Source organism: Fundulus heteroclitus, unplaced genomic scaffold (assembly GCF_011125445.2).
Source record: "Fundulus heteroclitus isolate FHET01 unplaced genomic scaffold, MU-UCD_Fhet_4.1 scaffold_545, whole genome shotgun sequence".
Classification (NCBI taxonomy): Eukaryota; Metazoa; Chordata; class Actinopteri; order Cyprinodontiformes; family Fundulidae; genus Fundulus; species Fundulus heteroclitus.
In genome coordinates, this window is record NW_023396973.1 from 43852 (window position 1) to 69043 (window position 25192).

The following is a 25192-nucleotide window of genomic DNA, read 5'->3' on the forward strand; positions in this document are numbered from 1 at the left end:
GGAGTGTGGATTTTTTTTTTTTAGTTTAAAAACATGTAGGCTATGCTTTCTTTAGTGTGGAACTTGGACTCGACTTGATCAATAGTGACTCGACTCAGACTTGACTCGGATGAGTAGTGGAATTGACTCGGAATCGACTCAGATTTTTTTTAACGACTTGGACTTGACTCAGACTTGAACACTGGAGACTCGAACCTGGACTCGGACTCGAGGCATAGGGACTTGACTACAACACTGCCTCTCGCCCAATGACCGCTGGAGATGGGCACCCCAACCTTGCACCGATAAGCACGTTTAGACCATGGATGAATGAATAACTTACAAAGTCAAAAACCCAAACTCATTTTTTTAAACCAGGGATTCCCAAAGGTAAAGTTGTGGCCCCACTGAGAGTTGCAAATGAACAAGTACACACTCTCGCCCTCCTCTTAAGAAATTTAAGTAAATGTAATATTTGTAAAAGCTTATTTATGCTATAAATCTTACAATAAAAGCACTTGGAAACAGACCAGATGATATAATATAGCCTTGTGTGTTTAACCTAGTAGTAACGGTCGGGCTCCCGAGTCTCTTGTCTTGTTACTGAGGGGCTCAGAAGCCAAGTTTGGGAACCCGAGTCTGAAACTGTCCCAATAAAGAAACGGCAAGCTGGAAGTATAAAAACAAGATTTATTGCTGGTGTCATAAATTGCACAATAAACAAGTAAAATGAGGAAAGGACACTTATGAGGAATTTGAAGTTATTTACACTTTGAATAATGATTTTACAAAACAACTATATTTAAGACGTACATATTTTTTTGACTTGCATTTGCCTTTAAAACAAAACAAAAAAAAACAAACAAAAAAAAAAAAAAAATCTGAAATGCTGCTTCTACATTACATACTCCAGAAATGTATTGACCCAGAGAAACATATCATATTTCACATCACACACATATACGAACAGACGTTTAACACTGTGCAATCTGCAACTGACTTTAACCCACCGGGGACCGCAGCTCTATTCTGCATGTATTTGAATGGTAAATATTATGTAAAAGTATTATTTTCTGTACATGCATGACCACAGTGCGGGCTCTCTGACAGAAGCGAGGGACTAATTTTTTTTCCTCAGACGTCTGATCGCACACAGACTGTTCATTAAAAGCCCTTCGATAAATATTATCGCGCGAGTCGTTACAGTTTGGGAGCCAGCTTCCCAACGGTGTCTCTATGAATGCTGAATGTTATTTTGGTTCTGTCAGGACCTACTGCCATTCATTGTGGTATTTTTTTATTTTTTATGTTTTACTTATTTTCATAAATAGAGACATCTAGTAAGGTTTTGTGAGACCCAACAGTCCGCTAAATGTTCACACCTAAAAGGTTGCCAGGAAAAATCAAACAGACGTAGCGATCCAAGGAGATGGGCTCGTGTCCCTTCAGGCCCGGTCAGGCATCTCATCTTTGCTCTCACCACGGATAAAGTCATCATCCAAGGCAGACATGGGGGAATGGGGGGACTTCACCACTTTCCAGGTATGGGTGTGCCACACTCATACCAGCCAACGTACGTCACATGAGACTTTCCTCCGATCTCTCCGAAGCTGACCGGTTCCTGCCTCAACGCTCTGAAGAACCCTGAAATCCAAACATGGATGAGATGAGCGTCCTCGTTACGGAAGATAACAGACGGACTGGTAATGGGTGGACAAAAATACTTAATAAATCAGAGTACAAAATAACAACTTTTAAGCAGGCATTCAAAATACTTTTAATCAAGTCCACATTTCTATATTAAAAACTTTTTTATTGCTCTAATGTAACATTCTAATCTTAAATGTCTTGTTTCAATAGCTGTAAGTGGAAACTCTTCATAAATAACAGAAATTGAATTGAATTGAATTGAAATGAAGGCATTAACATCAGTGTTTGGTTCATTTTTGTTTCTTATCGATTTAAAATTATGAAATGATGGCAAAACGTCCCGCTTGAATCGTGTTTGAAACAATACTTGGTGCACCAGTGGATTTTCTCTAAGTAAAATTATACAACAAAACACAAATATGTATACACACCCCAATAATATAGGGGTTAATGTCCCTTGGCAAGTTGCCCATTTTTTTTGTTTTTTTGTTGCTATTAACAAGGTTGGATTTATTCAGACCATATTTAGCAGGTTTTCTTCTTGACAGAATTGGTGAACTTGCTATAAATTGATTAGTTTCCTGGCCCAAATTTAACATTCAGGCTCAAACAGTCAATTTCAATTGGGCAGAGAGCGCTATCATTTTAGAAGCTCGGTTTTTATCCATATCAAAACCTGCTTGGGATCTCTTTTCAGATAAAACACACAAGCAATCCAATCATGAACCATCAAGCCGTTGATTTGAAGAGAATTTCAGTAATTTGGTGATAAGACACCTTAATTATTCAATCCACATAATGCAGTGCTCCCATATCACTGGCAATAAACCCCTCTGCATCATTTTAAGGGGTTGTGTACCGACTGTGAACCACGGTGAACATGGTTCACAGCTGGCACTGTGTGGACAGTGGCACCGGTGTTCCAGCTTCTTCCAATAGATAAACCTTCAGTCTTGGTGATATCTGGGCGGATCCTGAGCAACCTAACCAATAATCTTTCATCTGAAGGCAAATGGTTGTGCAAGATGTTTGATACTTGGAAACCGTTGGGCAATGATCCTAAGAAAATTGTCCGCAAAGCATAACATTTGGCTAACATTTCACGTCTGGAATGGCCTTCTCAAAGCCTGGAGAAAATTAATGGACTGTTCTTAAACCCAGGTATTTGGCAAGTAGTCAACCAATTCAAATAAACTCTTATAAAAGTCTATAAAATTATCCTTTATACTATTGTTGCAAAAATTTTCCTAAACTGCTCCTAATGCAGCCAAGATGCAGGTTGATGCATATTCATGTCCCTGCCACCTAGTGGTCAGAGTATGAACAATGTGCAGTTGTGATTTTACAGTATTTAGCTGTATGTGAAAAACTCTGGCGATGGAGGAGATCGGCTGTTACAAAAAATGTGATTTCCAAGAAATATTTAGCAATGGCAGAATCTATCAAATAATCTACATCCGCGAGACGGTGAAATTGGAGTAAATATTGGCATGCTCAATTATGCTCTATGGCTCTAATTTGCATCATACTTAAATTTGACATCTATTATGCTATGTTTAAATGAACTTTACTCTTTTTTTTTGGACAGCAACAACTTATTTAAGTCATTCGTTTTTGTATAATTGTAAATGATTTCAAGTAAAAAGGGGTTAAATGTCCTGCAAGAATTGTACCACAGGCTTGATGGGGGCAACAAAAAAAAGGTGTGTGGTTGAGGGTCAGATATTAGTGGAGATGTATGATTCTATTTAAGTCTGTATGTATAACTTAGAACATTTCTAAAATAAGTGCACATCTGTGCACAAAAAGAATAGGAAAAACAACAGTGCAAATACATAATTAAGAGCCAAAAAATGAAAATAACATTCGTGCTCGTGATGAATAATGCTGACGAGGAAAGAGCTTGACCAGAACCGTACCTTGCCTGCTTGGCAGCTGGTCAGCCAACATCTGGGTTCCAGTCCGACCGTCCAGGAAGGAGTCCACAAACTGACAGTGATCTTCCCCGTACCCCGTTTGATCCCCGATGTTGTAAAACTTCCCTGGAATTGAAAGAGGTGTGCTTTGGTCACTCCAGGAGGGCTGTTGCATTCGTTCGATGTGCCAAGTCAGATGGTTAAAAACAACGGGTTCGCTTTCCAAGAGAAATTCTGATATATCAAAATTGCAGCCTGTTTTTTTTTTTATGCTGTTATCCAAATTCAGGTTTCTAATTCAGATTAGGTTCATAACACGTGTGTAAATACCATTGAGGGAATCACTCAGGTAGATCTTGTATCTCAAGGAGTTACAGAGTTGGATTCCCACAAATTTTCTGTACCAAGTCCTCTTTATGAACTGCTTCCCGTTGCATTCGGAATAGGCATCGGCTTTAAACGGGAACTGAGTCCAGATGGCGTCTTTTCCTGTGGTGGTGGGAAAAGGCAAACCTTTTAGTGTATGCTTTTTTTGAGGGGCACTGGCTCTACATAAAAAGGAACAAAGTATTTACCTGAGGCCTGCTCGCTCACGCGTGGATCCGCTGCAAACAAGACGAAGAGTTCAAATTAAAGCGTGGCCATAAAATGCTGCGCTGAAAAACCTGAGACGATTGCCTCTGACGAGCTGCTGAGTTAAAGTTCTGGAGTGTTTATTAGTAAGACCCCAAGGAGGGGTACAACTATTTAAATAGCAACTGGTTACAAGCCAAACCCCTGATATGAAGAAAAGCATATCACCAAAATCAAAGCAAGACAATCAATCAGAAAAATAAGAAACTGTTCCTTCTTTTAAGTGATAGAACATCTGGATCTGTCAGATGTATTTAAAAAAAAAAAAAAAACTTGCCTGATTCTGTGTTAAATGTGACAGGGTCACTGGACGGTCCGGCTCCCAGCTCATTCTTCGGTGTAACTTTGAATTCATAGCTGCAGTGAAACAGAATAAATGGCGAGAAGGAATTGAATTAGTCATCTACATAAATAAAAGGAATTAAATGGCCTAATCTAAACTGTGAGTCCTTTCTCATCTTAAACCCATCCGTCTCCTGCGCTGGGATACATCACGTTCTAATGTCTTTGACAGATGAGCATGGGCTCGCTCCTAAACCGGCGCACACACACACACACACACACACACACACACACACACACACACACACACACACACACACACACACACACACACACACACGAAATGCTTATTCCACATGCTGCATTCAGATGTGCTGGCAAAGACCCGCCGAACAAACCCAGCCCGGCGGGGAAGGGTTCTGGTGAGAATCCAGAGTTTCTAAGATCTAGTTTAAAACTCAGTGACCCACTTCATATCCAACCGTATATTTTCTCAAGTTCGGGCGTCAGTGGTAACACGTTTTCTGTGCACAGACCAAACTCACAGCAAATAAAAGCACGCCGGGCGCTCTGCGGTGCTGTTTAATGAATTTCAATCCACATTCAGCCTTGTCAGCGTAAATCTCGTCAGGTGGATCTAAACACGTCTGACCGAATATGGGAGATGGGCGGATAAAGCTCGGCTGGGTACCTGCTGTCTGGTGTGAGATTCTCCACCGCTGTGTGCGTCTGGTTGGTCGTCAGGATGGACACTTCCTGTCCATTCGGTCCTGTGGTTGTTGACACTACCTCATACTCTGGCAAACAAGTCAAAGAGACAGTTTCAACACTTCGGATGGAGTCAGTTTCAGAAGAGCATTTTATTCCTGCAGGGAAAGGAAAGCTGGTCAGAGCTGAGGGGAAGATGGATGGAGCTAAGAACAGGGAGGGTCACCTGTGCTGTATTAGAATGGCCTAGTCAAAGTCCAGAAGTAAATCCAATTGAGAATCGTTGGCAAGAAGTGAAATACTCCCACTTGTAGAACCTTTATTCAGGGGTTCCCAAACTTTTCAGCCTATGACCCACAAAATACGAGTGCCAGAGACTGGTGACCCCCTTTAGGTAAGGTGATGGAAGGTTATTTTTTTTGTCTTGTTTTTAGAAATTACGAGAACACAGCAGTAATTTCATGATAACTCTTTTAAAACAATACTGTCTGCCGCTTGTTTTAAAACCAGGAACGTTGAGCATCTTGTAAAGTTAAACTTTCACAAGTAAGAAAATCTTTCTAGCACATCAGCATCAAGTTATTGTTAGTACCAGGACTTTGAAACAAACGAGCAAATGACTATGTGACTTGGTTTTTCGTAACGTTATGACTTTATTGTCATAATTTTCACAATTTTTTTTTTATTACGACCATTATAGATTAAAGAAAATAAATGATTGGCTACAAAGGAGTACATTTCCATTCATTTGCACATGTTTTGGATGAAAAGACTTATATGTTTTCTAATATCAAAAGAAAAAATTGATAATTTTCCTTTTTTTTTTTTTCTTTTTTTTTTTCCTTTTTTTTCCCTTTTCCACACTTAAGGCATACAATTGCTACATTACAATAGTACATCTCAGAAATTGTAAAGTAAGACGTTTGGATTATCATTTGGATCATCTCACGACCACCCGGGGGGGGGGTTCTGACCCCCACTTTGGGAACCCCAGCTCTAATTAACTGATCTTGGACGATTATACTAAGAACAGACATCTGTTTCAGTGTCTAGTTTCCCAAAGCTGGAACAGACAAAATACTCAGGGCTGTGATTGTTGTGAAAGCTAGCTGTCCAAAGGCCTCACTCAGGAGGCTGAATACTTTTGCAAGCCACTTTGTGTTAATATCACCTTCCAGCCTTCACCATCGGCTTGTCACTAAAGGGCTTAATATCCAGTGAAAGCTCCCGCTCTGTACCTCTGGTTTCGTTATCAGATTTCTCCCAGTCCAGAATGACGAAGGACGGGCAGCCTTCCACGGTAACCACAGTGAGGTTGGATGGAGGCGTGCGAGGAGGCCCGGTGACATTCACATCACTGCTTTCATCATCAGAGAAGTAAGCCAGGGAGGAGGTGATGGAGCACGGTTCATCTGGCTTCTTGTCCGTCTTGTAGATGACATGAGGAGCTATAGACGGGAACAGGAAGAGCATTAGTGGTGGCTTTTAATGCCGGTTAAAGCTGTCAATCAGTCCCGATGAAGCCTCACCTACGAAGCGTTTCTTGCCCATGATGTCTACCTCTGATGCAGGGAACGAGCTGAAAACGGAGGAGTTATCGTTTAGATCAAAACGACTGCCTAAAAAGGAAACAAGAGATGGGAGTTGGAGTTAGTTGGGCGCAGCCAGCAGTCCCTGGCAGCTCCAGGCGTCTTCTTATTTTACAGGCCTGGCCTTTGTCTACAACAACCCAGCAGAGCACCTGCTCTGGCTTCCACTCAGATCTTCAATACTCGCATTTGTCCCCCTTCTTTCGGTAGCTTACAAAAACGTTTAAATGCACAGCCCTGAAAATCTTTTTGGTTCATTGTCTTGTGCGGGAATCATTTTAAAAAACTATGTAGCTCTTACTGTTGACTGCCGGGGCCACTGTGGTTGTCTGCTGTCTGTGTTTAGGCTTTGGTTTGGGTGTGACCGGCAGGAACGACTTCAAGGTGGACTCCTTGTCTCCTTGTTTCAGATCCATGGGTTTGTCTGAGGACAGGGAGCAGGAAGGGGAGAACAGATCAGTTCTTGTCTCACATCATCACAGTTGTGATCCATCTGCTCTGGCCATCCAGTGAGGAAGTCAGTGGCCTAGCCTGGCTCAGGGGGGTAGATCCACACACGGTATGTTGAGTCATGTCCTCCGTGTGCCTTCAAGGATGAGACGGACCGGACAGAAATTGTCCGCTGAACCCAAGGATGCTTTTATAGAAGCCCATTACACTTGCTTTGCTGCCCCTAAGCATAACAAAATGGTTAACAGGGACTGAGGTCTAAAGATAAATGCCCCAGTTCCATCTGCACACACTTTGGACTAATTGGGAAATTACTGGGTAGTTTCCAGCTGTGCAACACGTAGAAGCGCCGTAGCTTAGATCCTGGAGAAAATGTGGACTTTGGATCATTTAAAGAATGAAAGCATGTGGGTATAATCGACATCAGTGCTTATTTTAAGGCTCAGAAAACAACAATGGAGAAACAAGACTGATTTGTCTTTTTTCTGGAGCAAGAATCCAAACTTAAAGGAAAGCTGGAAGAACAACCAAGAAACCAGTTGCTCTAAACTAAATGTCCACACGGAGGGCTTAAAACGTTTCGTATTGGCAACACATCAACCCCCCTAGACTCCTCCAACCCTAAACACCGATCTCCAGGTCCTCACTGTCGATGAACAGCTGGTGACCGCCATCTTGCACAAAGCCAATCCAAGAATGCTCCACTAAGCTAAAGGGAAATGCCTCCTCTCTTTTCCAGCACCTTTTGGACTACGGTTGCGCTCCTCTGAGTACTGCAAGGGGTCCACAATAGCTTCAGTCCCCAGAAAGTGACCAGAAAAGACCTGAAGGATTACAGACCAGTAGCTATAATGTCTTTGCCTTTCAAATACAACGAGAGGATGTTGTGTTTTTAACTATCGGTGTCAGAAAAAACAAGCCCCTGCACTTCATGATACTCTAACTAAATACTTCAATACTGCACATCCACACACCAGAATTTGAACTGTTTATAATGTGTTGCATAATTCTCAGGAGTACTTTTTAGTCTTTGGACCACAACAGGTGCTTTTTAATGATAATAAGTAAGGTAAGCAGGTTTTAAATATAGTTCTCCTTCTGAAACGTGTTTTATCTCCTATCCTCTTCCTTGGCAACACTAAAAACATCTCATACAGCAGTGAAGGGATGGCACTTTTTAACTATACAGATGACATTGCTCCGCCCTTACCAGCAGGCCTTCAGATACCTGGGAACAACAACAGACACAGTGTTTCTCATGGGAAACTGAAATTGTCGCCTGTGTCTCCACATGTCGGACAAATTTAAGACTCTCAGGGTCAGTTCAAGGCAATGTGAAGGTGGCTGCATCAGGCTTTTCTTCAGCAGGGTCAGAGAAGCTGGTCACTGTTGGTGGGAAGATGAATAGAGCAAAAACGCTGGGCAAATCTGAAACAGAAACTGTGAGAGGCTGCAAAAGACTTGAGACCGAGGAAGAGTTTCACCTCCAGCAGGACAACGATCCTAAGCATGCAGCCGGAGCTGCAAGGCAAAGGGTATCGATCAAAGCACATTCAAGTGGCCTAGTCAAAGTCCAGGCTTAGATCTAAGTGGCAACATTTGAAAATTGGAGTTATCAGAGACTCCTGATCTAATCTCAATGATGTCAAGCAATTTAGCCAAAAACAATGTACACATATTTTAAAGTCTGTAGATGTGCAAACCTACGCTTCTACGGAGTAACGATTTAAGGTGATAAATGCAAATAAATGCTACACTTTTCTGAACTTTGGTGGTTAAAAAAAAGAAAGAAAAACAGGGTATTGTTTTCAATTTACGCCTATATGACACTTTGTTTTGGTAAAATCCCAATAAAATACTTTGTAGTAGTAATAGAAGAAAATGTGTAAACATTCATGTGATATGAATACTTTTGCGAGGCACTGTTTAAAATCAAAGCCCGCTTCTAGCCTGGTGACTTGTGACACGGGCATCAGCCCCCGTCAGGCCTGCAACCCTCATCCCGTCATGGGCGAAGAATTTCCACATTACTGCCAAATAAATTCAACACATTATCAACAACCACTGGATGCAATATTAAGAAGTCATCCTCAATTTGCGTGTTTTTATAACACGAAGATCTTTTGGCAGTCAGTTGAACTGTTTTCATCTGCTTTCTCTTTCTTAAAAAATGCACATCAGTGTGAGCTTGACTTTACAATAATAATAAAAGAAACTGTTTTTTTTCAACCCCTCACCATTATCACTCGTTTTCCCCACCAGGTTTGGTGTCTTGTTGCCAGGAACAGGGTGTCGCTGAACTGCAGGAAATTGTGGGAAACAAGAGGCTGTTTGAGGCTAAATTCACAAAGGAAACAAAGTAACAGATGGCCAACACACAGAATCTGAAAACAAGTGTTGCTAAAGGCTTAAAAAGTGCAACAGTGATTAAAGAATGTCAGTCTTGGGAGAAGAAGCGGACATTTAAACAGGCAGAAGTCTCCAGGAATACTTTGAGCTGGAAAAATGAGTGTAGAGCACACACAACAAGCAACACTGAAGCAAACAGGCACATGTGTTAAACGCCACAAAGCCACTTTGTGCTGAACAATGACAGAGCACTGCTATAACTACTAACTCATTAAAATTCCCTTAAGCCATGAAACTATAAAGCAGCACATAAACAAGTTTTCAAAATGTCTAAAAAAGAAAAAGAGAACACGCTAGAAATGAAAAATAGGCCCAATTCCACAGCAAACTAACAAAACAAAAAATGCTGGCCTTATTGAACGCAATAAGTCATTTTTTTTGTTTTAATAGTGAAATGATATAAATTAGTGCACAGCATAAGAGGTTAGGAGCCTATATTTTGTTGTATTTGTAAATTAGTTAAAGATAGCAGAGAACTTCTACTGCCTTTGTAATTTGGCATTTTGGATCTTGGAGATTTGTCGAACGTCATTTAGTTGATAAGATACAACAACGTTCTGGGCTTTGAGGCCACTACACGTTTTCACTGGATCAGTTTCAGCTTTTTTTGCCAAAACAAAGAAGAGTTGATAACATTGAAAAAAATAAACAGAGCAAAGGGCTGCCAGCTCTCAGCTGAAGGCAAACATCTGCTCACACATGACGTCCAGTGGCATAGTCATGAAGTGATTCAAATGTCCAGGTCCAGACCAGCCGAATGAAAAGCTTGGTCACATGTGGGCTCCAGGGTGTAGAAAATGTGATGTCAGTTGCACATTTGCCTAATATGTGATAATAGTGGTATATAGTTTCTGCAGCAGGGGTATGTGGTTTGCGGCCCCTCTGAAATAGTGACACGTCAAAGACTTCAGGTTTAGATTTGAAACAGCAACAGTGGTGGAAGTGCTGGTTTCTATCAGATGATGTACTATTTTTCTGGTTAAAAGACACATATTCAGTCAAAACACAAAGACTTTAGGTATATTGTTCTGGCAAAAGAAAAAAAAAAGAAAGAATGGAAAAAGACGATCCACCACTGCACAAAATTCGAGATATAAAGAGACAGTGTTAAATTAATTTAAAGTGATTTTTCAACTAAAACTGTGACATGTGGAAAATTATAGACAAAAAAATATGATTCTTAAGGATTATTGTGTAGATAGCATCAGAGAGAAAGGCAAAGGTTTTGCTGACGCTTGGTCTTGATTGCTGCTGTTGGACTGATGCTGTCAATCTGGGGAGGAAAGATCTTAAAACAACTCTACTTTGGACGCCAGTGGATGAACAGACTCAACAAATTTATAGACAAATTTAAGGAAAAACTTCAAAAAGCATCCGAGTACTGCTTCAAAACCAGGATAAAGAACTGAAAGTGGACAACAAACCCTCCCCCCAAAAAAGTCCAAAGTATGCATTTTATTGAACTTGCCAAAGGCTGTGTTATTAAATGCAACTCTTGGTGAGTATTTAGAAACCTTTACTTTTAAATTTTGTTTGAAAAGATGGAGAAGAGTACATGTTTGTCTAACATATTAAGAAAATGGGGTGCCCACACTTTTAATGCATAAACAGGCGCCTGCATGTGCAGGACTTGCACTTTTCTTTCTGTAGATCTGCTTCCAGTGAGCCTTTTCGACTCCTTGAAGACCTCTGAAACTGTCCAAGTTTCCAGCAATAACACACACCAGCTGTGACTCAACTCGGGACTGAAACACAATCTCTCTGTGCTGCTCCAAACAGTTTTAGGTAAGGCGTAGCCATTAACACAGTTTGTGCTGATGCGATTTGGATTAAAAGTTGAGATAAATCAAATAAGAGTAATTACCAGATCCTGTCTGGCTGTGGGGAAACTACGTGATTGACCGAGTCAAGGATGATTCTAAAAAGAGCACAGTAAATATCTTTAGATTAATTTCAGCTAGCTGGTTAAATGTGCAAATGGACGATCAAATAAATATGTGGGGGAGGCATGTCCATAAGAAAGAGTCGAAACCAAGTATTTATTTTCTCTTTTGGGGTAGTTAGGGAAATGTATCCCTAATAGCTAAAATGAAATATTATTAATAGAATATGTTTTCTTTTTTTTTTTTTCAAAGTCAGAAGTTCACATGCATTTCTTTAGTATTTGGTAGAATTTTCTTTGAAACTGTCTTGACTCGGTCCAAACGTTTTAGGTTTCCTCTCTACAATCTTCTCACAATGTTATCCTTGATTTTTGACCCATTCCTGCAGACAGAACTGGTGTAACTGAGTCAGGTCTGTAGGCCGCCTCACTTTTCAATGGGACTGAGATCAGCTCGTTGTGATGGCCGCATCCTAAACATCGACTGTTGTCCATGTGCCACTATGTAATTACTTTGTAATCTTATTGTATAATTAGCGTCATTTTCCGTTTGGATGAATGATCTGTGCCCAAGATTTAATTTCCTGGCTGATGTTTAGAGATACGTTTCAATACTACCACATCAGGTTCTTTCAAAACGTCTTAAATTTTTTTTAAAAATTAAACTGAGTGAGAGTCTGGTTGCCTCCGGTTCAAGCCTGTTTGCTGTTGACCCGGAAAACTGAGAATTTTCACAGGTATGTACCTCCCTTATAACGACATATATTATGTAAAATGTGTAAATTCTTATTCTAGCAAAACCCCAACAAAACATGACGCTGCCATCACTGTATTTCACAGTTTGAATGGTGTTCTCTGGCTGGACTAAGTTTCCAACTTTAGTTTTAGCAAACCACAGCACATCTCTTCAAAAATTAAGATCTTTGTTCCTGAGTGCATTTGCAAACTAATGGCTTTTTTTCTACCTGAGTGGTCTTTCAGCCCACGTTGATCATTTCACTGTTGGACGACACTCTATTATCAGCTTCAGGCAGCAACTTCACAAGGCTGACGCTCACAGCTCGCACCAAAACACAGACACAGTGCCCGTCTCCCATGCTCTTTGAACTTGAGTATATTTGTGGAGATTGTAGGAACCAGACTTGTGGAGGTGCAATATAATTTTCGTGATATCTTTGCTGACTTCTTTAGATCTTTTGTGATGTCGTACAAGAAAGCAGCACGTATAAGCGTCGCCTTAAAATACATCCACAGGTGTGGGAAGCTTGCAAAGCCATGATATCTTCATCATCTGGGCATCCCCAAATTGTTTAAAGACATTGCAGTCTTAGTGAATGTAAACTTCTGAATTTGTAGTACATACATCTTTTTTTTTTTTAAATCCTCTGTCTCATTATTAGGCTTTTACAAAATAGAAATGTTTTTTGTGATCCTAAATGACTCAAAACAGGAAAGTTTGCTCTGACTGTTTAAAGGTTTTTAAACGGTTTGTGTAATTGTTGGGTTTCAGTTGTACTTTTAAAACTTTTAAACAGTCCCAGTCAAGTATTAATTGTAGTGACTGCACTAGCAGACAAGGTTTAAACACAAAAATAAGCAAAGCGTGAGACAGCTGGTGCAAAAGCAAAGATCAGTGTGGCCAGAATATAAGTGCGTCTCTTTTGTAATTTTTCAAGGCGTAGCTTTACCAGGGTTTTCTCTTGGCCACACGACAAGTTTAGGAAAAGAATTGCCCCTGCGATCTGCCCCATTGGCTGTTGGAGGGAGAAAAAATGTTGGTTATGACAAAGACCAGCAACAAGTACAAATAAAGTAAATTGGGTGAGGTGGGGTACTATGTCTTTCTACTACTATTAAAAGGCAAATCAAAAAACTTGATAGATTTTTTTTTTTGGTTTCAGTCTGTTTTTACTGGATATACGAATGGAGAAGTCCAGAGCTTGAAGTTCTTGTAATTAATTTTACATGCCCTGGTCAATTGTCCACAGCTTAACAAAGAGACGAATCACTAGAATAGATAGAAGACAGAACTGTGGCAACTTTACTGTCTGCACTATGTTAGACTTGGCGTAGTAACTTTAAGACGTGGTGTGGCCGGCCAAGTAGCTGTGGCCAGACTTCCAGCTTGAACAAAAAGAAACCATAAATCATTTTAATGACCTTGAGCTGTGTGGCACTTCTAGCTCAGAAAAATACAACATGCACATGTTGAGTGTGGAGAGAGCATTTGTGTTTTCAACAAAAGGTGTAGTAGAAAAGAGCAAAACAAGAAGAGGCACGTTTAAAGGAGTTTGTGCGGCTAAATAAATTGGAAAGAGATTGTTTGTGTCCTCTCGGTCGTAGGTGAGAAAGCTGCTTGGGGGAAAAAGTGAACAAGTATTACCGCCAGGTGTTTTGGAAGTGTGAGTGGAGGTGGCTGTCTTGGATGAAGAGAATGGTCTGACACCAGAATTAGAGGAATGAAAAGTAGCCCGGACGCGATGCACCATGGTCTTTCTTCCTCCTGTGGGAACTGAGGACCTAATTGGAGTACGGGGAACTTCAGCAGTGGATGATCTGATGGTGCCCGAACCTGAAGGACCAGAGAAAGAATTACAGAGGTTCTACCATTTATCACGAAGAAGCTGAATGAATATTAAAAGCATTTAGGTGAAAATCAATGAACACCCTGCGGACAATGGAAGACATGACAGAGAGGCATTAAACAAGATCCAAAGCTTGCCAGACTGGTGTGGTTAAGAGTAGTCAAGTGTGAGAAAAACCTTGCTGCAAATGGACACAAACATGGAGACATTCACAACAATGGGGTGGGGTGTGCGGGCTGGCAGGATGGAGATGGAGACGGAGATGGGGAAACACAGTGCTCCGTGACGTGACAAAAAAAGCTGAAATGGTGATGCGACATGGACTTGTCGTGGCACTTTACCAGGATTGTAACTACCAGCCTTCTCTGCGGGTAGGCCGGGTCTTGACAGAGGTTTGCTCCCTTCTGGATGACTAGGAGCTGTATGAAAGAAAACGTACTAATTTACCTTGGATATCATTGGTATTGTAGTGCATTCTGAAGGGGGCATACCCTACTCTTCTTTGTAAAAAGACAGACCGCTAGTTTCATGGTGTGTACGGGCGTAACGAGATCTTATGTGATAATAAAAAGCCACAACACTTCTTGACACAGTAAAGTCTTTCTAAAAAGGGGCTATATGACTTAGTTTGGTATAGAACATTTCAACTTTTATTATGAGTTCTGGTTCTATGGGTGAGTGTTTTAAACTTAAAACCCAATTGCATTGACATTTGTCACTCTTATTTGGATGTACGGACTACAAATTACAAAAACGTAGTGCATCGCTTGGAGTTTTTCGAGTTGCATCCGTAGTTATGTGATTGGTTCTAACCTGTTGACACTGACCCTGTTAGTCCCGCCTTTGAAATTGGATTGGGCCCTACCAGCTCCTTTCCAGACTGCTAAGCAGTGTACACGGCACAAGTCTGGCTGGCTGGCCATGCTACTGTTTACTCATCCAGATTGGTGACGGGTGTCAATAAACTACTGAATATTTTTATTTAATCTTTTTGAGTAAATTGTTACATTTTGTAACACCAGAGAAACTTAATTTTTGGATCAAAAGAGTCTTTATGTAGTTGCGCCAGTGGCCGTTTCTGGTAATTGCTCTATCCTGTGTGTCCTCCAGTAGCGATAGTCAGGAAGCTAGCTGATCTACTATTGTAAACACACTATAAAGACTTCTTGTCAGGCTGGCCAACAGCACGTGTTTACGTTGTGGCATTCGGGGGCATTATATATCAAAAAGAAGGGACAGAGTGACAAATGAGATACAAATAATTTTTAAGTATATGAGCTAGCTAAGAGTTAACCACTCACAATGCTAAAGTTAGCATCGCTAAGAATCTTTCTAAACTAAGAGGTTATTGTTTAAAATATTGTTTGTGATTTTTGATGGCTTGTCAAAACAAACATGAGGATCCTTACCAAAAGCATTGCTAAATCTAATCGTGTCTTGTTTTTGTGGCTGGACATGTCATTACATTACCTAAATGATTTAGAAAACAAATATAGATTGAAATGCCCCCTTCTTTGTGCCATTTTGCATCTGTGCCTAACTGAGGAGTGCTAATGTCAATGGGTCTTTACCCCTATCAATTGTCTTCCTTGGAGAACCCTTGATGTGATCAGACCGGGTCCTGGTCTGAGGCCGAGACTGAACCCCTGGCTGCTGTTCCTGAGGTAGACCTTCAGGTTGAACTGGGTCCTTTTGCGGAAACTGTGGCTGCGAGCGTGATTGAAGGTTGGCCAGACTGTGTTGGTTCTTAGGTTTTTGATGCTTTTTCCCCAGGTTCTTGGGTCTGAGTAGAGGGGTGGACTTAGATTGGTCAAATATTATCTTTGGTTTTTGTGTTAGTTGGATTAATTGAGGTTGTGTTTGTGGTGTTGTTGGTGGATGTGGTGATTGGTTTTGTGGATTTTTCAAAAAATGAGTATCTGGCTGAAGTGGAGGTCGGGATTGGATCTTTGTCGGTGCTGGTTCTTCATAAACAATGTGTTGAGGTGCTGGCTGCGTGGCCTGATGGTGAGTCACAGCATAGGGCAGAGGAAGTTGTGTTTGCACTTTAGTCTGGGTCTTTGGTTGCAGTTGTGTCAGCAGCTGGATCTGGTGTTTGGTCTGGGGTGATGGTTGAGGCTTCACTTCAGAGGGAAGCATTGGTGTTGTCAAAGGAAGAGACTGGAAATCTGGTTCTTCTTCAGATTGTGAAAGTGGGTTAGTCTGTGGTACAGGCTGGATATTTATTTGAGGTTCTGGTATGGTTTGGAGGTCAGGCTGGGATGTTGTATGTGGCTGTGGTATACTTTCATCAAGAGGTTTCAGTGGAGGCTGGGGAGGTTTGGGCATTGGCTGTGGGTGCTCTGAGTTTGGCTCAGTTTGTGTTTTAAGTTGAGCCAGGGGCAATTGTTTTGGATAGTCTCCATGGTTTTCCAGTTTGTCCTGGTAGGATGGCACAGATGCCATGGTGACTGCAACGAGTACTTCAGAGTGGACCTCGGGAGCTAGAGGAACCTCAGGGAAAGGAGTTAAAACAGGTCTCGAGAGTTCTCCTCCTGGGTTGTGTGCAACTGAGAGAGAAAATATAACTGTGAAGTCATCATGCTGAAACATACAAGACAAAATCATTGGCAGAAATGGCCTAGTAAAACAACAACAATAATACAAACTAGCTGTAATTAAGTGTCAGCCTTTGGTCTGACACCTTAGCCTCGTGAGACCATCCTGATCTCGCGAGCTTTCAAGGTTTCACTCGCATATCAGTCTGGCTACTCTCCGTTAAAGAAAATTTGGAGCCGTTCACCAAACGAACGTCCAATCAGCGTTGGCTTTGAGGCGGGTTGAGGTGTGACGCAACGAGAAGCGCGACAGTTCAGTCTAAAGAACATGGCGGCTTCAGCCGATGAAACTAGCGTTAGCGTGGCTATCAGAGTATTTCTTTGCTGAGCTAACGAGCCTTTACCTGCAGCAGCAAGAGTAGCTTGGCTTGTGGTTGTGTTTTCGTCGTCGCTCTGTTACGAGCGACGACGAAGCATGTTGACGAGTACGTCATATGCTTCGTTGATCTGATTGGTTTATTTGTCCCGTCTATCACTAACATAGGCCAATCAGCTAACCAGTATTTTCGCCCCTTCCCAAAATTACTTCAACGGAAGGTTTCCAGATGGATATGCGAAGCAAATCTATCTGGCGGCGTCAGGTTACTGACACCTCACAAGGGAGACAGAAACACAATAACTTTAATTCTCCAGTTAAATAAGTGGGTGAACCAAATTAATGTATTTACAGTCTAAGATCCATGTTACTACACAGATTCAGCAAGAGGTTTGACTGCTGACGTGTGATGGCCAACCAAAATCATTAGCTGTGCCTCTGAAATGTTGTGACATATAACGTTTGAATAATTACTTACTGATAGATTCTAGGTTATTCAATCTACTCAGATACAGGCTCTGAAGAAAGAGTGGTGGATAGCCGTCTATAGACTCAAAACCTCGACTTTTAGATGTGTCCCTTGCCCTACACTCTTGAATCAAATAGCTAAACTACCTCACTACCGTGGAGTCCAGCTCTGCAGAGCTCTACTAATGAGCTCATATTGGAATCTGGTACGTTGAAGCAGAGACACATTTAAAAGTGGTAGCCTTCGAGGACAGGAGGACAGGAGTTTGAGACCACTACTATAGACCAAGCAGAATACTTTTTATACTCCTTGTCAACTTCAAGAAACATGGAAAGAATGATTATGTGGGCTTGTCCACTCTGATATTTAGCGAAACAGAGATATTTTTGGTGTTTTGCGTTTGCATCTCCTGTCCATATGCAGATGTCAAAAAGACGTCCTCAAAGAGGCTTTTCAAAACTTGTGGTTAGGGTTGGGGTTTTGGATATAATATTGATAGATTTCTTATAAACAATGACATAGAGGCCCAGTTTGCACATGCTTTACTAGGCCCCACTGTCACGGTTGGCCTCTTTATAGTTAAAGAATTGTTCAAATGAATAACAGCTCACCTTTTATTTTACCTTTAAAAAAAAATCAAATTAAATTAAATGTTTCAGCACAGGGTCAAAGTTTTATGACCCCAGGATCCAAATCTGTGATTCTGTGCTATTATTGTTGCTTTAAGTGCATGGTTATTGCACCAAGTAATAGTGGGCATTGGAAACGTAAGTTTTGACATACACAAATCAGCCTTTGATGAGTTTTGAATGAAAAGAAATATAAACATCTGAGTTGGTTTGGCCAGCACCAGAAGCAGAAGGAAAGGGGAAAAGAGATATCAAACATGGTGGACAGCCTCAACTGTTTTTTTTTAACTGTGCTCAATTTCAAAGCCACAGCTCGCAAATTACTGAAAGAAAAAAAAAAAAGGAATCTGTTGCAGGTATCTCACTGTAATTCCTGCAAAAAATGGGTGAGAAACATGAAGAGAAAATGAGAAGTCAAGAGAAATACAAGAAAGTATCTAGCTCCCATTTGTTATTGGTTTCAATAGTGACTTTAGATTGAAGTCATATAATACACTACAGCATCAAAACCAAAAGGTTGAGATCACCACCATAAAAGTCCTTATACTGTTGTTTTGCTTAAATGACAGCTAAACAGCTAAAATGACAACTTTCAATTTAAGTAGAGTCAGATGGGATCCACAGGATGACCTAAGCTTGTCTATGAAAACAAAAAAGCTTTAAAGTATCTAAACCTTCAAATTCTAGTCTGTCATCATTCCAATGATTGTACAATACCACAGTGAGAATCATGAAGGATTTTCATAAATAAATTTGAGTTTTTGTTTACCTATAGGCTGCTTGTTGATCACAGACAATTTGGATCCAGGGGTTGGCAGAAGTTCCTGTTTAGCAGCTGTTGTAGGAGCTGAGAATTACAGTGAGCATTAGTAGACCTGAGGAAAAACAAATTAGTGTATGCCCTGTATAAAAAGCAAACAATCAGTTAAGATATCCTGCAGAAAAAAAAATATAGGTGCAGAATTCAAGTAAAGTTCTTGGATGAAAGGTTCAGAATAGTTTTTGACCGCTGGTAAAAGCCTTTACCAAGAGTTGCCTGTGGGATTTTGATTCTGGAGGTGGACGGTTTGGACCGCATCCTGTTATTAGGTGCTGACAAGAGAGACATCACATAATACAACGAATCAGAGTCAGAAAAAAAAAACGGTTTTGATAAGAAATTGTTTGACATAAATTCAAAACAGTAAAATCCTGTCACAAATCACATGGCATACACCTTTAGCTGTGTAAAGCACGATGTATTTTCAAAAATGTTTGACTATGGTTTTTATGCTACAGAATGTAAACACTGCAACTACAAATAGCGCTTGGTGAGCATCAAGCATCTGTATATATTCTATTTTGTCACTAAATCAGGTTCAGCTTTTCCCAGGAAGTCATTGGCCGTCAGCTGCTGGCAGTCACACCTAAAGTCCTTTAAGGTCCTTTCCAGTGAAAGTGCTGGAGGGACCAAACTTTTCTTTGGCTTTATGGAGGATAGAGCAGCACATGACTCCTCCCTCCCCACCTGATGGCACATGCTGCTTTGTCAAAGCTGGCTCCAACGTATTTCATCATATGCACGGAGGACCAGCGGTGCCAGGTTTGTGGTTGCACGAAACTAAAGGAGAGCCATCCATCACTTTTATGAAGGGAACTTGATTTAAATTATAATTTACACAATATAGATTGAAATTGTAAAACGGAACGCATCACATGCCAAGTTAAAACTCGTTCAGAGCTCAATCTAAGAGAAGGGGTAAAGGAAGAAGCCCTGAAACAAAAAAGAATTGAAAATAAGACGTGTTACTCCATCTATCACTGTATTAAACATGGTTCAGTGCTTTCGACCAACAGTTGCCCAAGTTTCTACAGTGGCTTACCATGTTGAGGCGGAAATGGGAACGACGGTGGAGCTGGAGTGAAGGGTTTCTGAAGGACAGACAGGAAAGCAAAGGGTATTAGTTTTTAAAGATCCCAATAAGCCAGTGAGTAAATATTTATGGTCTCTTTATCTGCGATACACAGCTTATGAAGACTTTGTACATCTAGTCAAACTGACAAGAGTCCCAGGTGTGAGGCAGGGCATTCAAAGGTTTCCATCTGAGCTTCTCACATGACAAAACACCAATCCGTTTTCTATTCTCCCCTTATTTCAGTTCTGTGATTCTCCTTGAAATTTTCCACACTGCAGTTTTCCTCGCTTTGTGCTGCAGAGTGAGATACAGACTACTCTATCTGGCTTGCTGGTCCGGGCTGCACTGATGTAATTTCCATTTAGCAGTTCCATGGAAAATCAACAAGCCAAACAAGCCCAAGAATAGCATGGCCTCGCTGAAGTTTATAACAAGGACTCCATAGCAGAACATCTGCTCCAAATACACACACCCAGGTTTCAAATGTCATTCATTTGTCTGATATTTGCACAAAAGGAGTTGAATTTTTGCATTATGATTCTTCTAAAATGTTCATACACTGGACGTGTTTGGACAGGTTTTAAAAGATAATGTTTAAATATTTGGATTTATTTGGATATAAATGGGTCCATTACATACCGCGGGGCTGTCGGGAAACTTTGCGATTCTTCTAATGTACTTTTCTGAAATTGTAAAAGAGAAAATAAGTTAATTCAGTAACAGTACAGAAACTTCAAGAAATAAAATCACTTTATTTATATCCAACAATATAGTAAATAAACCATTTGCACTTATAACCACCCAAAATATCGTCATCCCATATTTTTTGCAACCTCTCAGCCATTCCCATCAATTATTTATGACAAACCAGCAAGTAACAAGTAGAAAAGTTTGGATCTCAGCCAGCTTTGCATTTGCAGTCATGTTTCCATAGCAGATGTCCAGTTATCACAGGAAGCTTAATGTGTTTTTAAAATACGTGCTTTATTCTGTATTCTGGGCACTGTAATCTGCGTCAAGATTAGAGAATATATTGAGCAGGCTAAATGTTAAATTGTGATGCAACGTGTGAACTCGTGACATTTAAAAAAACTTTTTATAACATTTATAGACATTCAAGACGAAGCACTAAGATTATGAAGAAGGAGAACAACTTCTTTATGTAAGTTTTCTTCACAAGATTAATAAGAACCGCAATGAAATGTATTACAAGCTGAATCACCGACGAGTTCCATCAAAACAAAGCAGTACAAGAGAAATTTATTTCCCAACATACTGAGAAACTCCCTTTGACTGTCAGAAAATGGCATAAAATGGAGATCTAGGAGCCAATTTGGACATTTTGCGAGAATGGTCTGAAACCTTCCATTTTCTCCTAATCATCTGTTTATGTTTAAATAAAGTTTTAAAAATCCAATTCCATTCGATTCAATTCAAAAATACTTTATTTATCCCAGAGGGAAATTAAATGTTGATGTAACTAATTTGGTCAAGGAGTTATTATAGATGGGGATGGTTGTGGGCAGGAAAGATCTCCTGTAGCGATCCATTTTACAACCAATCAGAAGAAGCCTTTGACTGAAGAGACTGCTTTCCAGTGACAATGTCATGAAGAGGCTGTTCAGGATTGTCCTTTATTTTCTTGGTTTTATGCAAAATCCTTCTTTGCATCATTGTCTCCAGAGGTTCCTGGTGCACTGAGAGGTATAGGAGCAACATGAAATAATACAACATACCCTGGAACCCTGCAGTGCTGACGTTGTGAAGCACAGGTTTGCTCCACGCCCCAGTGCCGTCTTTAGAAGTAGGCTGGACACCAAATTCATAGACGGTGTGCGGCTTGAGATTGTCAATGACCGTATCGCTGGTCGAGCAGGTCTGGTAGTTCCACTTCCTGTTCTTCTCACGGTAACGGACCGTATAGTGCCTGAGACAAAGAGAGCAAAGAACAGAACAAAAATCACACAATGTATGGAGAATGAGTAGAACCTAAGAAAACATACTCAGTCTGAAAGACATTTTGGGGATTTTTTTTCTGTGCTGTGTTGTGAAGTGATGCCACTGCTGGACTGTCCAGCAGATAGTCTTTAATTTTTGACTCAGCTGAATCTAAAAATGGTACAGAGATTACGACAGCAGTGCTGTTTTTAGCATACACAACTAAAAAAAGGTAGACAGCTACATGGGTCCCTGAAGTTAAAAACAGTGATCCAGCCAGTTTTTGTCCAATACAGCATCAAAGAAAACACAAACAAAATGGATCTATACCTGTTGGGAATACCTTTTATCTGCATCAGGACATTTCATGCATATTTTCTGATGCCAACAAATAACTAAATATAATACACTAAAAGTAAATCACCGCTTTGCTGTTTCGAATCTAGACATCGATTTCTTAAACTGCCTTTTACACGTTTGTGAGCCTTTTCACATTTTGTCACTTTAAAACCGCAACTTTCAATGTATTTCATGATAAATCAGCACATGATTCTGAAGTAGAGGCAAAGGAAAACATGGTTTTCAAAATGTTTTACAAATAATCTCAAAAGTGTGGCATGCACGTGTACTCGCCCCCCCCCCCCCCCCCCCATTACTCTGATATCCAGTGCAGTGACTAGAGCTGCAAAATATTTCAAACAAAACCTTCATCACAATCAATGTTTCCAGTGTAACAGTTGCAAAGGACTGCTTGCACGCAGGTTTTGATAGTATATGATATTTCAAATGTCAGGCATTCCTGCTCTAATCTGACCCTAGCCAGATGTATTTCGCTCCGCCTAGCTTCACTAGGCATTTAGCTTTATTAAATGTGTTTGCGGCTCTAGTGGCACGCGTTTTATTGACAGTGAGCTGACAGGAAGAGGGGGGAGACAGGCGGGTCAGAGTCGATCCCGGGCCGACCGCGTCAAGGACTAAAGGCCTCCTAACATGGTTCGCACTAACCACTCCGCCACGGACGCCGCATCCCCTACAGGCGCGCCCCGGAAAACAAAACTTGCCAAATCCGGTCGGGAGAAGGGCGAAAACATCGTTTCCACCAACAAAAGCCTTCAGAGCCGTTCTCTGATGTTCTTTTAATGAAACAATATTAGGTAGATTGGACAACACGGAAGAAATAGCAGCATCAATGTTAATGCTTGCTTCCTCGATGCGAGCCGCCATTGCTATCAAAACAGTCTCACGTCACGGTCGCTTCTACACTACGTCACATCTATGAAACTCCAGCCCTGCGTCCTGATTGGCCGGACAATAAAATTGGTTGGAGAAATCACTCTCTCATGCTCAGCATAAAGATAATATGTTGGGTCAGTTGGATGAACTCCAACAGCTGGTAATGTCCACACCAGATGCACATAAATCTGCAGTAGCTGAGTTTGCTAAAGCTAGTGGAAAATGGTGGGAACATTGTATAATTGTAAAAAAAAAAAAAAAAAAAATCATACAGTCCTAATGGAGACCAAGCAACACCCCAGACAGGCCATGGATGAATTTGTGCATAAGTTTACAGCAGGGTTCTGAAACAATACCGCAAGTTTTTAACACCTAACATAGTACTATTCAATCCCTCTTCCTAACCTGGAAAGAATACAACACCACCACAAAGTTATTAAGACATGGTTTTGCACTTTCACAGAAAGGCCTGGTAATAAATACTATTAATTAGAGAAGAAGCTTAGAAAGGTAACTTTAAGGAGCTATAGACATCTGCAGCTCAGTTGGGACACTGTCAGCACTGTTAGTTGATCACCCCACATAGCTGGACTTATGTTGAGACAGAAAACATTTGTTGAAAGAAAGCCATGAAAAGTTCAATTTGCAGTTTACAGCTAGTCTTATAGTAAATACAGCAAGAATGGAAACGACTAATATTACCCTAATGCCTACTATTAAAAAGGGTGGTGGCAGTATCATTATGTGGGAGTACATTATTTCAGCAGTGATAGAGAACCTGGTTGACAGGAGGATGGATAGAGTGAAATATTGGGCAATCCTTGAAATAAAAATGTGTTAAAGAGACAGAAAAAAGGCTTGAGACCACCAGAATCTCAACTTCCAGCAACTGAGGGTTTGCTATAAGAGTAAAAACATTTCTATTCCCAGGTATTTTGCAAAGAAGAATGGGGGAAATTCACATTATATTCTAAAGATGTCCAAGGCTCATGGAGGTATAAAAGCCCTGTAGCTGTAATCTAAGCCAAAGGTGGTCCTTGAGTCCGACTGAACATAAATGTGTATTGCCTTGTTTGGATTGTTATTTGCAAAAAAATGTTAACACTCCATAGCTCTGCATTACTTTCTGATGGTCTCCAGAGGAAGGTTGTGTTTTAGTAAAAGCTGAATTGAAAAGCGTAGCATTTCAGAAAGCGATGAAAACACTCACCCGTCTTCTAAACAGTCATTCATGATATTTCCTTCATAGGGCGTTTTCAGCAGCGTCCCCCAGGACAGAAGGACCGAGGTGGCCGTGACTGACCCAATGACCACCTGTAGAGGCTTCTCCAGTTCCACTTTGCCTGCAGACAAATCAGTGTAATACTCTCACATTCAGATCACTCAGGGTTATTTTGGAAGAAACCTTGCTGTAAACGTACCTTTGCACTGCTTTTTCACCTCATTGGCTGGAATAGGCTGGACAGCCACAACGTACTTGGGCTCAGCGTCTAAACACAGGGGAAAACATGAGGTTGGGTTCGGATAATCTCTTAGACTTTACGGATACAATGATCCCTTCCAAACAATCCAAACACATGTTTACATTGAAATTGTTGGATTAAGGAGCAACGGCACCCAATCTTACCAAACTCTTTCTCATATGGCTGTCCGTTTTCAGGCAGATGTATCATCTGTCGGGAGAACATGCTGCTGCCGAACCCCATGATGTAGCCCTCAAGCTTGGTGTCAGTGTTGGGCTGCAGAAACTTCATCACGATTGTGTCTCCTGTGGCGCTGATGCGGACTTTCATATTCTGACGTCTCACTGAGGAGGCAGTAGAGGACACACCGAACAGTTCAGCATTATATAAACTGAAGCAGACTTGCTTATTTTGAGAACTTTTGCTTATCGATGAGGAATGAAATGGGCTAAAACCAAACCATAACATGATGAAAAGGATAAATAGCGTCACATAATGCTCCCGGTACTTTCCAGGAATATACAGGTTCACTCTCTGCAATTTGCAGGATGTTTTTCAGGAAGTTATAG

The 25192-nt window shown here is 40.8% G+C and overlaps 1 protein-coding gene across 4 annotated transcripts; it reads right to left on the reverse strand.

The window, feature by feature from the left end:
* Positions 1–649: 649 nt before the first annotated feature.
* LOC105927601 (target of Nesh-SH3) lies at positions 650–24967 on the reverse strand. Of its 4 annotated transcripts, XM_036132812.1 has the most exons (22): positions 24788–24967; positions 24582–24650; positions 24371–24503; positions 21726–21916; positions 20629–20672; positions 19957–20005; positions 19121–19186; positions 18864–18941; positions 15655–16632; positions 14425–14502; positions 13882–14070; positions 13187–13252; positions 9445–9507; positions 7059–7181; positions 6698–6787; positions 6407–6616; positions 5152–5257; positions 4456–4535; positions 4121–4150; positions 3876–4034; positions 3549–3671; positions 650–1623 (listed from the first exon to the last, which is right to left on the reverse strand). In XM_036132812.1, the coding sequence occupies exons 1-22, from the start codon at positions 24951–24953 to the stop codon at positions 1508–1510; spliced, it is 3207 nt and encodes a 1068-aa protein (XP_035988705.1). In that variant the 5' UTR covers positions 24954–24967; the 3' UTR covers positions 650–1507. The 4 variants fall into 4 exon arrangements, with proteins under 4 accessions (XP_035988705.1, XP_035988706.1, XP_035988707.1 ...); XM_036132813.1 differs by lacking the exon at positions 13187–13252; XM_036132814.1 differs by lacking the exons at positions 14425–14502; positions 15655–16632.
* Positions 24968–25192: the final 225 nt, after the last annotated feature.